Source organism: Somniosus microcephalus, chromosome 1 (genome assembly GCF_052327205.1).
Source record: "Somniosus microcephalus isolate GS21.2 chromosome 1, FLI_Smic_1.0, whole genome shotgun sequence".
Classification (NCBI taxonomy): domain Eukaryota; kingdom Metazoa; phylum Chordata; class Chondrichthyes; order Squaliformes; family Somniosidae; genus Somniosus; species Somniosus microcephalus.
The window spans coordinates 263,039,109-263,051,686 of record NC_140987.1 but is presented as its reverse complement, the minus strand read 5'-3'; the positions used below and the strand labels follow the sequence as shown (position 1 = coordinate 263,051,686).

General features: G+C 41.5%; 1 protein-coding gene across 2 annotated transcripts in view; it reads right to left on the bottom strand.

Annotated features, from left to right (window-relative positions):
- snx30 (sorting nexin family member 30) overlaps positions 1–12,578 on the bottom strand; it is a 69,865-nt gene that overhangs the window by 6,736 nt on the left and 50,551 nt on the right. For both annotated transcript variants that reach the window (XM_085993203.1, XM_085993196.1), the window contains exons 5-7: positions 9,404–9,599; positions 6,092–6,291; positions 4,491–4,577 (exon numbers count right to left, since the gene is read on the bottom strand). In XM_085993203.1, coding sequence (XP_085849329.1) covers positions 4,491–4,577; positions 6,092–6,291; positions 9,404–9,599 — 483 coding nt within the window. The remainder of the gene's footprint in view (positions 1–4,490; positions 4,578–6,091; positions 6,292–9,403; positions 9,600–12,578) is intronic.

Below are 12,578 nucleotides of genomic sequence, written 5' to 3'. Positions count from 1 at the left end.
TGAGTTAGAGTACTGTTAGGTTAAAATGCAATTCAGAAAGACAGGCGTGTGGTGAGAAAGGACCGTCATTGCTGAATGAACTCAAGTGCAGATCAGGCCTTCTGCAATAAAGGTCAAAGGTTAAACAAAAAATGTGTCAATCCTGGAGCTGGAGAGAACTCAGCCACAGGTAATTAGCAAATTATGAATTTAGCACCACCTTCAAAACTCACCCAACGGCTACTGCATTATACAAGGTGGATGGTTTGGTCTTCTGTTGGTTATTCATCCCTCTGAATGGATGACTTTTGATGTCATATTTACAATTAATTATTTGACCCAGAGATGAGCTTCTGACCACGTAGCCATGCCAACACGAAGACCGCCTACTTCCAGCTCCAACACCACCTGCCTCCGCCCCCAACTCAGCTCATCTACTGCTGAAACTCTCATCCATGCCTTTGTTACTTCTAAGACTTGACTATTCCAACACACTCCTGGTCGGCCTCCCATCTTCCACCCTTTATAAACTTAAGCTCATCCAATATTTGGCTGCCCATGTCCTAACTCACACCAAGTCCCCTTCACCCATCACCCCTGTGCTCGCTGACCTACATTGGCTTCCAGTTAAGCAACGCCTCAATTTTAAAATTCTCATCCTTGGTTTCAAATCCCTCCATGGCCTCACCCCTCCCGATCTCTGTAACCCCCCCTACAACCCTCCAAGGTATCTGCGTTCCTCCAATTCTGGCCTCTTGTGCATCCCGGATTTTAAATCACTCCACCATTGGCAGCGTGCCTTCAGCTGCCTGGGTCTCAAGCACTGGAATTCACTACCTAAACCTCTCCGCCCCTCTCTCCTCAAAACCTACCTCTGTCTGCCCCAATATCTCCTTGCGTGTCGGTGTCTAATTCGGTTTGACAACGCTCCCGTGAAGCACTTTGGGATGTTTAACTATGTGAAAGGCACTATATAAATGCAAGTTATTGTTGCACTAAAACATGCGCAAGTTATAAACATCAAAGCTCGAGTATTAGCACCTGATGAAGTTTTCACACCTAAACAAGAGTTTTCACATGGATTGGCAGAAGTGCTTGAACCCTAGATGAGGTGAACAAGACTGAAACATCATTGAACTGGGTATTAGGCGATTTTCTTTAAACATCGCTTGCAAGAGCTTAAACACGATGATTAGTAAAAAGGGCTTAACACATGGGCTTTAGTGAGACAGCACATTTAAATGAATAAATCCAGACTTCTGCAATTCACTGAAATGTTTTATTTATTTATTTAACAGTGACAGCTGTGATTGGAAAAGATAGAAAAAGGGATTTGCACATGGAAATTTTCACAAAAGTTTTATAATTGATCAGTTATTCATTTAAGTGGGCCTGACTACTAGTTCCATACCCAGCAGCAGATCCACAGCACCACTTGGTGAGGGAAGAAAACTAGTTCTAGCTTGTAACTGCACATTTGTCTTCTAGAGGTCAGCATTTTCTTTCAGGATTGAACGTGAAAAATAACAGGACAAGTGGGAAGACAACCTTGCAGTTATTAATGGATTTTAAAACCACATCCTGCCTCCAATGTGGAAATTTTTTGCTGAGCACTATTAAGTCAAATCCAGATGCTGTTTTCAATCAAAGGTTAAGCAGTCAGCCTTCAGTTTTGCAGGTTTGTAAGCACTTCCTTTGTACTTTCTAAATAAAAGCAAGATTCCATTTTTTTTTAAATCACGCACTTCTCTTGAATGGGAATATTTCCCCCCCCCCCCCCCCCCCACACCCTTTGCAGCCTTGCGTGTCCAGCACTGTTGCCTTGTATGGTGTGACTTTCAGAAATGTTACCTACTGAAGGTATGGTCTTCATTCTGAAAAGTTAAACAACCATATACCAGGAAAGAGAAGTAGTGACAATGTTCCTTTAAGAAATGGGCATTATGCAGAATTGAATGAACTTTCCTCAAAATTCTCAAGTCACACAAAAGAATGCCCTCAGCAGCTATCCTGGGCCTATGTCTAAACACATCTACTGCAGCCTAATGGTCTGTCGTACCAATTTATTTACACTATGTACCAGACTCTTTACAGAAGGAACATGCACAGTAGGCAAGTCACTCCCGGTAGTGCACAATCAAATTCACCCTCTGAACCCGATGCAAGACTATTTACACCAGCAGGGTCTCTTGCAAGTACAATTTCTGCCTCAGGCAAAAGCTATTGGATTTTAAATAAGGCTTTGAAGCTGGGGAAGGGAACATTAAAATTCATTAATGTTAATATTGGACTAAATAGCTTTGGTTATTTTCCCTGAAGCTAGAGAAATTTAGAGTTTTCTTGGAAGATTTACCTCCAAATGTGGGCATCTCCCTCAGGGAGCAAGCTGCTGCTTTTGTTCAATATAGGGCAACTTGCACAAGGTCTGTGGAAGGAATGAGCTTGTTGGGCCAAATATCCTTTTCATGTTTATTTATATCTATCCATCATTTGAAAAGGTAAACAGTAATGCCATCTCTCTAAATGTGTGCTCATCACTGAAGTTGACACTGCCAAAAGAAAAAAAAAAAGTTTGATTTAAAATAACTGGGGATGTTAACGTACTGATCCTGTACACAATTCCAACAGGTTAAAAGGTACATAATTGCCGGATGTGGGCTTGTGTTCATACTTTGCCCACCTATCCCTGGCCAGACCATCTAGGGAGAACGCCTCACACTTTCATACCACTAAGCAGCCCGTTCCATTTAATTACATCGATAGTTGCGCTGTAGCTCAGTTGCCCGAGTCAGAAGGCTATGGGTTCAAGTCCCACTCCAGAGACTTGAGCACAAAAATTTAGGCAGACACCAGTGCTGCACTGTTGGAGGTGCTATCTTTCAGATGAGATGTTAAACAGAGGCCCTGTACACTGGCTCAGGTGGACATAAAAGATCCCATGGCACTATTTCGAAGAGCAGTTATCCTGGTGTCCTGGCCAACATCACTAAAAACAGATTATCTGGGAGCTTGCTGTGCACAAATTGGCATTTCCTACATTACAACAGTGACTGCACTCCAAAAGTACTTCATTGGCTGTAAAGCACTTTGGGACGTCCTGAAAGGCACTATATAAATGCAAGTCACCTGCCCCACATCAAGCCTCAAAATTCAGCAAGACTTGAAATGTACTCATTTAAAAATCAGGGTTGAACATTGCTGCACAGACTTGAGAAAAACCAGAGTGAATTCAGACAGTTGAAACTGCCTTTTGAAATGGATGGAGAATACAGATTTGCACTCAATGTTTTGGAAGCAAGAAACTGAACATGTTCCAGGGAGAGTGCCTTTTGCCAAGAACAACCTCAACTAAAAGGTTGTGACTGCTTTAAAGCTAAACATTACAGCACTCATTTTATCTGGTACATGACCACAGCTTACTCCTAACTGTAGCTGGTTCAAGTATCATCCAAAAACTCTCCAGTACGAGTCTAGATATTAAAAGATGTCCAATTTTAACTTTCGATGAATGGTAGAAAAATTAAAATATCTTGCCATCACAGTTGAAATTCCCTTTTTAAGCAGAAAGGATGCTTACTGTATTCCAACAGATCCATTTTCACCAGCAGTGAAGCTGAAAGGCAGCCACAAGTACAATACTGACTAGCTGGATCATTTGGAGACCCACAAACATTAGATATTAATACAGGCATTAAAGTTTTTCTAAATTAAATCAGACAATATTTTGATGAATTTCTGTACTCAAGGCAAGGAATTTTATATAGCGTTAGAACATTTTTACTTTTTGCACCATTATCAAAGTCAAGCATCTTCAGGACAGGTTTAGCACAGGCTGACTGCAGAGTAAAGTTCTCTTTAGTCTGTTCATTGTACCCTTACCCCTTAAAAATTAGAGCTTAGCCATTCAGGGGTGATGTCAGAAAGCACTTCTTCGCAGAGAGGGTAGTGGAAGTCTGGAACCCTCCTTCAAAAAGCTGTTGAAGCTGGGAGCAATTGAAAATTTCAAACGAGATTGATGAGCTTTTTGTTAGGCAAGGGTATTAAGTGATATGGAACTAAGGCAGGTAAATGGAGTGGAGAGAAGATCAGCCATGATCTAATTGAATGGCAGAACAGCCGACTCATGTTCTTACGTTCCCAATATCAGAAGGACACCCACTACTCACTAGCATCAACTTTTGTTAACAGACATTAGTGGCCTCCCCAAATAAACAGGAGGCAAGTTAGCATCAATCTGTGCTTAAATCAGACAGTTTGGGGCTGTGAACCTAGGCCCATTAGGAACGGGTTCTTAGGGTTAACAGAAAGGAGACCTATCTCAGCAGTTTGAGCTGGATCTCAGCCCACACCAGAGACATGACAGGAAAGTTTGCCAAGCACTGCACCACCCAGTTGTTCCAATGCGCCATCTATTCTCAGTAGCTAAATAAACACTAGCATAGATCTGTTGGGCCAAATGGCCTGATGCTGTGCTGTAAATTCTATGTAAATAAATAGTGATTGGTACTCACTCCTTGTTTTTCTTCTTTCTTGTAAGCAGCAGTTTCAAGTTTGGCCTCGTACTCAGCTTGTACTTGATCTCTTTTCCTAAGCACATTCTAAATAAAAATTAAAACAGGCTTTGAATCTGGGCCTCATGTCAGCAACCATTTTGCCAAGACCTAGCATCAACATTGCAGACAATGTAATCCATAACTCCGACAGTTATGTTAAGCTTCATAAATTTGATTGAGCAGTAATTAACAATTAGTACAATCCTTTTCACTTCCAAAGCCATCGTAGCACATACAAATAAATCACACACTCCAGATAGATGTTAACAAGAATTATGTACCTAAAGCTTCAGCTGGCATTTACAGATGAATGTAAATGGTTAACTGGAATTTGCACTAAAAATTAGATTCTGAATCTGTGGACTAGTAATATGGAAAATATCAAACCAACATCCTATATTTCACTTCTTAAAAATAAGCCTCAGAAAAACTGCCAATGACAATTGCCATGGTGTGAATGAAGATTCAAAAGATGATGGCAACTAGAGGCAAGTATTGTCCATGGGAAATACACTTGCACAAGTTTCCACAGCAACCCTTCGGGTAATACCTTCCTCTGCTACACAACACAACGGCATCGCACTGGCCAACACTTGGAGCCTTGCAAACAGCTTCTGTTAGCTGATGACTTTCTGCCATTTACAGATCAAAAAGTCACCACATATTGAAAGTTCTGATCGCGAGCTTTTTAAAAAAAAAAATATGTTTCCTGGATGAGACTGTACATCAACCATCAAGGCTGAAATTTAGATTAGCTTGCAGATACACTCCACCTGGATACTTTCTGATCATGCTGCCAGCCAAGATTCATTGACAAGAGTTCAAGGCATTTTATCAAGGCACCAGGCACACTTCAAACAAGTAGAAAAGAATAGTCACCAGGTGTATAAACTGAGGAATGTTCTACTTTCCACCACAGACTTAGATATAGTTGACAAAACAAAAAAAATTACAATTTTAATTTACTGATGAACAAATGGAACACCAGCATATATTGCAAGTATAAACGATCACTCAAGGTTTTCCAGATGTTGTGACTAAAAATTTCAATGCAGAACCAGATGAATCATGTGTCGCTTTTACATGTGCAACACAGGTTTTTAAATTTGTAATATTTCCAGAATATACATCACATGGATTATCTGAATTACAAGTTACATGGTTACCTTGTAATCAAGAAGTAATACTGAGGTTACAGGACTTCATTGATCAACAGCATATCATCAAGTTATATTTTTAAAAAGTTGTACACTATACAAAGTTTAGATTGGGAAAGAACAGGAAGTGAAATAATTCAACTTGTAAAATGGAGAAGTGTTAGACTTCTGCATTGAAATACACACCAATGGAATTGCCCCAGATTCTACTGGCCCCTTTTGAGAATTTTTGTTTAATATTGGATCAGACATGGTTGATATTCCATAAAACACAAATCCTATTATTACACTAGTGGAATAAAGCAAAAAAATAACATGATTCAAAGTTCATTAAAAAATAAGAATCACATGTAAATACATAACAATCTGCTCAAAAAAGGGGTGAAAGGAAATTTCTCTTGCCTTCATCGATTCTATATAGAGTACATATTCTCGAAGCACAGGAAGAAAGTCTTCAGACATGTCCTCTGACAGTTCTTCCAGGGCTATGCAGCAGCTGCCAATACAATTTGACACACCGTTGAGGGGCTTGTTTAGTTCTTCTTCTATAGCAGACCAGGAGGAATAAATGGGTCCGTACTCTCGAAGCTCCACCAAGTATTCTAAGTAGTACAAGAAAATGTGAAATAAAAGTCAAGAATTTGTAAGCGAGATCAGATCTTGCATGTCAATACAAACTACTGTACTGTAAAGCACACACTTTGAAAATACAAGTGTAGCAAAATGAAAATACACCAAAAGGGGAACAAGTGTAGCAAAATGCTAAATGCAATTACAAGGGTTTCTGACTTTGCTACACCTGGTATGCAGCAGAACTATTCCCACAAGAGCCTGCAAGATTGTTAAGCATAAAGATTGTGCGTAACGTCGAGTCCTGTGCATATAGGGTTGGCTTGGAAGGATGTTAATGTCTTTGTCGCCACATTTAATATGCAAATTCTTACTTTGATTAAAAAGTAGTTTGAGGAGTTACAAGCACAGAGCAAATTCTTGGCACTGTTGAATAGAAGCATGCCAAATTACCTACAAGTTTTCCAGTAATAACCATCTCCTATTCACTATGGATGCACAGTCCTGCTACACTTCCATCCTTCACCAGGGCAACATGTGGGCCCTCTGCTTACTCCTTGGACAGTCGTCCGACCAGTCCCCATCCACCACCACCTTCCTCAGTCTGGCTCAACTTATTCTCACACTGAACATTTCCTTTAACTCCACTCACTTCCTCTAGATAAAAGTTGTTATGGGAACCCACATGGGTCCCAGCTATACCTGACTTTTTGTAAGGCATGTTGAGCATTTTCTTCCCGTCCCTGATCTCTTCTTCCATTACATTGAAAGGGGAGTCAATGGTGCTTCTTGCTCCTGCCCAGATCGGGAGAATTTCATTTAACGTTGCTTCAAATTTCCACCCCTCACTTCCATCTCTGGAAATAGGTTGTCTAACATTACAAGCCTACTGGTTCCCACAACTACCTAGATAGTTCTTCCCACCCCACTTGCTGTAAAGTCTCCATTCCCTTCTCCCAGTTTCTCAGTCTCCATTGCATCTACTCTGACAATACCAGCTTCCAAAAAGTCCTCTTCCCTCAGCCAAGCATGCCCCTCCAACATGGTACACAGGGCCCTCGACCGAGTCCATCCCATTTTTCATACTTCCGCCGTTAGCCCTCCCAGAGCAATAAGGGTGCCCCTTATCCTCACCTTTCACAGATCATCTTCCATCATTACCGCCACCAACATGATATCACCAAATACATTTTCCCTCTCACCTTTCAGCATCCCAAACAGGCAGTTCCCTCCATGGTGCCCTAGTGAAGTCTCATTACCACCAACAACTGCTCTTTCCCTTGGCATCTTGCAATGCGAGTGGAGTAGATGCAATATTTGCCCATTCACCTCCTCCCACACCACCATCTAGGGTGCCAAGTACTCCTCCTGGGCGAGACTGGTTCACTTGTACTTCCTCCAACATAGAATACCGTAGTCACTGCTCACCACAGTTTCCTCTACAATCGAGACCACCAGACTTGGATTAGGTGATCACTTTGCTGAACACATCCGTTCTGTCCAGTAGCAAGACCCTGAACTCTCTCGTTTGCTACTTCAACTCGCTGTCCTACTCCCACTACTCTGCCCTTGGCTTTCTACACTTTCAGTGAAGCGCAAGTTTTTTTTTGGGGGGGGGAGGGGAGGGAAAAAGAGGAGAAGGAAAAAAAAAAGGGGGAAGGAGGAAGAAAGCAAGCCACTTACAGATGAGGATCTTTACACAAGCCGAGGTCTAGAAGCCATCATCATTTGCCCGATTGGGGGAATTCCCCCAATCAATCATGCCTGGAGACCGCACTGCTACAAATGACTGGGATTGATTTTACGCACAATTTTCTGTTTGTTGCCATTGAGAGAGATTATTTTTAAATAGACTTTGTTTGCTTTGCTGTAAAATTCACTGTTTGGCTGCAAGCCCTGCCAGCCACAGGTCCCTCCCTGCCTCAAACTCACTGGCTAACACAAAAGGTGTTAATAGACACTCCGGTATAGAATTCCTCATTCCAAACAGACCTTTGCTGAAGGCAACGGAAACTGCATTACAAAGATCAGTGCAGTACAAAAATGGACTTTAATGGCTGCAAACAGCAAAGAAAAATAGGAGCAGCAGTAGGCCGTTTGGCCCTTCGAGCCTGTTCCGCCATTCAATATGATCATGGCGGATCCTTTATCTCAATACCATATTCCCGCTCTCTCCCCATACCCCTTGATGCCTTGTGTCTAGAAATCTAGCTATCTCCTTCTTAAATATATTCAGTGACTTGGCCTCTACAGCCTTCTGTGGTAGAGAATTCCACAGGTTCACCACCCTGTGAAGAAATTTCTCCTCATCTCAGTCCCAAATGTCCTACCCCATATCCTGAGACTGTGACCCCCCCCCCCCACCCACAGCCAGGGGAAACATCCTCCCTGCATCCAGCCCGGTCAGAATTTTATACGTTTCAATGAGATCCCCTCATTCTTCTAAACTCTAGTGAATACAGGCCTAGTCGACCCAATCTCTCCTCATATGACAGTCCTGCCATCCCAGGAATCAGTCTGGTGAACCTTCGCTGCATTCCCTCTATGGCAAGTATATCCTTTCTTAGGTAAGGAGACCAAAACTGCACACAATACTCCAGGTGTGGTCTCACCAATGCCTGGTATAACTGTAGTAAGACATCCTCGCTCCTGTACTTAAATCCTCTTGCAATGAAGGCCAACATACCATTTGCCTTCCTAACATGCCATTTGCACCAAGTCAAAATAAAAAAATAATTTAGTTGGTGCTACACCGAAGAATGGATGCATTTTGACTAACTGCATTGCTCTAGACAAAGCCAAATTATAATAGCTAGGGCTCCAAGCATCATTTGTGGCAAGATTGCTGGCTTCTAGGAAAGCCAAGATACTGATCAGAGGCCAATAGGTCATAACAACCACCACTGAATGGCAAATGCTTTGTGATTGACAATAACTTGGGATAGGGGGAGCAGAAAAAAAACTCAGCTGCAAGAACTATGATTTTAAATCTGAACAAGTAGGAAACATTTATCTAGGGAGCTGCAAACATTCAAGAAATTAAAGTTATAAAGCAGCCGACCACAAAATTAACCAAAGCGAAATCTGTGTACAAAGACCTTGCATCCAGCAAAATTCCAGGAGGACAGGTTTCCAGTATCTTACCAGCTTGCTCTTTGACTATCCTCTGTGCAATCCGGTCAATTGTTCCCAGCTTCTGAGAAAACATGTCCAAGTAATCCCCCATAGCAGCAAACTCCACAGGCCGACTTCTTAATTTGTATCCTCCAGTAACATATTTTACAGACTCCCCCATCTTTGTGATAAAAGCTAGGCCTTGCTTTTTATAAGGATTCAGATCCTACACAAATGAAATCCAAAAACCACAAAATTAGTTGCAAATGAACAAAATTTCAAAACACTTTAAAAAACTTTTTATAAAGTAAAAGACTTGTTTGTTTACTCTGGTCAATAACCAAAGGACACAGGTAATTGGCAAAAGAGGGGCGATGGAGAAAAAAAATGTACACAGCAAGTTGTAGAGCAGGCTTGAAGGGCCGAATGGCCTACTCCTGCTGCTATTTCCTTATGAGTTACAATGATCTGAAATGCACTGCCTGAAAGAGTGGTGGAAGCAGATTCAATAGTAACTTTCAAAAGGGAATTGGATAAATACTTGGAAGAAAATTTGTGGGACTATAGGGAAAGAGCAGGGGAGTGGGGCTAATTGGAGAGCTCTTTCAAAGAGCCGGCACAGGCACATTGGACCGAATGGCCTCCTTCTGTGCTGTATCATTCTACTTGCTGCCAGATTAGGAATGATCACCTGGTTACTCGGGTACTGATCACTTTTTACTTTCAGTTTTAACCAATAAAAAAAAAACCAGCATCATGGCTGGTGACAACTGCAGAGAAGGAAAAGCACCTGGCACATCTGCAATCAATTCCTGTAATAAGTCAGGTTAATGTGCGGCAGCGATTGAATCCTCGCACTCAGTACAACATTACAAATAGCTTAACAAGGGTTACAAGTTTTAGTTCTTTACCCAACACATTCATTTTGATTAACAGTTATTCATATTTATCCTACCAAACTTTTCCAACATAAGAACTAGGAGCAGGACATTTGAGCCTGCTCCACCATTCAGTAAGATCATGGCTGATCTTCAACCTCAACGCCACCTTCCAACCTTATCCTCTATCTCTCGATTCCTTAAGTATCCAAAAATCTAGCGATCTTTATCTTGAATACAAGACTGAGCATCCACAGCTCTCTAGGGTAGAGAATTTCAAAGATTCACCACCCTGAGTGAACAAATTTCTCTTCGGCTTAGTCCTAAATAGCCAACCCCTTATCGGGAGACTGTGACCCCAAGTTCTAGACTCCCCAGCCAGGGGAAACATACTCAGCATCTACCCTGTCAAGCCCTGTAAGAATTTTATATGGTTAAATGAGATTTCCTCATTCTTCTAAATGCTAGGGAATATAGACCTAGTCTATTCAATCTCTCCTCTAAGGACAATCCTCTTAATTGAGATTTGGGATGGAGAAACTGTTAGTAACATTACCATAGGGTTTCTTAATATGGACGGACGGAAGGTACCTTTTTTTTTTGAAGTGGAATCACTGTTGTAATGTGGGAAACGCAGCAGCCAATTTGCACACAGCAAACTCCCACAAACAGCAATGTGATAATGACCAGATAATCTGTTTTTGTTGTTGGTGGTTGAGGGATAAATATTGGCCAGGACACCAGGGATAACTCCCCTGCTCTTCTTCAAAAATAGTGCCACGAAATCCTTTACGCCCACCCGAGAGCAGACAGGGCCTTGGTTTAACGTCTCATCTGAAAGACGGCACCTTAGACAGTACAGCACTCCCTCAAGTATCACACTGGAGTGTCAGGCTAGCTTTGTGCTCAAGTCCCTGGAGTGGGACTTGAACCCACAACCTTCTGACTCAGAGGTGAGTGTGCTACCAACCAAGCCACAGCATTAAGCAGATGCCCAAATTAAACAATTTTACATAACAAGATAAGGATCATGATCAGTAGCTCCTTGGAGGGAACAGGTGTAATCTGCCCTCGGTCTAAATAAAATTCTGCGCTTGTGAAGTCTCAGTATGCTATACTTGACAATGAACTCAGCAACGAGAGATATATAAAAGGGTCCTTGGCACCTGTTAGTTGATGGCATCACATTGGCGAGATCTGCATTGGCCAATCCCGGTCACTAATCAAAGTCATGGAAAGATTTCTTAGCTTGCTTTGGTTAACTTATCCTGATGAATACATTTAACAGCACAGCCATTCCTCATGCACGTGTTCTATGAACCCAAAGCTGTTCTTTACAGGTGCATTGTGACCAGAAGCAAGTTTGACAAGTTAGAGTGCGTTGGGACATGCTTATTTTAGTCAACAAGTCATGAGCATTGGCAATCATAAATCGACCATTACATTTTGCATGGTATTTAACACTTGTGCCTTAATCCTTTATATGCAGACGATTGCTTTATTAGCTTTAATATGGCCGTCCAGAGCACACAGGTTGATTACTGGGGCTATTTCACCAGCCCTGCATTTCCTTTTATATGCTCGTCCTGAAAAAGTAGAGTTTCCTATATTAATCTGGAAGTTCTTTGCCCAATGGCTACATGACAGCCTGAAAGAAATTGAAACAAGCTGGATTAATTGGACAAGATGTTGGATATTGTCTAATCTTATTTACTCAAAGCTTCGATCCTTGCATCCAGTTCCATGTTGCCAAAAGTTAATCATTTATCTGCAACATCACATTTTCATCTGCATGCAAATGTGTTTGAACCAATCAAGCTATAATTATCCTCCTATAGTATGTGGTAGTTTCAGAATGCAGTGACCCCACCCATTAAGGCACCCATGTTAAAAAAAACACCACATTTTAAAGTAGAAACATATACTTATGTTGAGGAAATCTGCAGTGCATCATTTGATGACATATTTACCCAGAAGAAAATTTTCCACTCAACATTCCTGCAATGCTCAAGACAGCCAGCGCTGCAAATTCACCGTACTTAGATACTAAAAATGTTCATACAGGTTAGCAATGCAAAAGCTGCATTGCTGGATAGTACGCCCATGACCAGCAGTATCTAGCCTTTGGCATCCAGCAGCCCCTTGAAAGCCATCTTATAAACAGAGTTGTGCTTCTTGAGGCACAAGATTAAATTAGTGCTGCTCTTAAAAGGACATCCCTCAATATTAATGCTGATTTTTAATTTCCAAGAAGAGTACTGTCGTGTTGTGTGTGAGAAAGAGAAAGTAGTATTGCATTTTGATACCAGTTCACCATCACAAAAAGC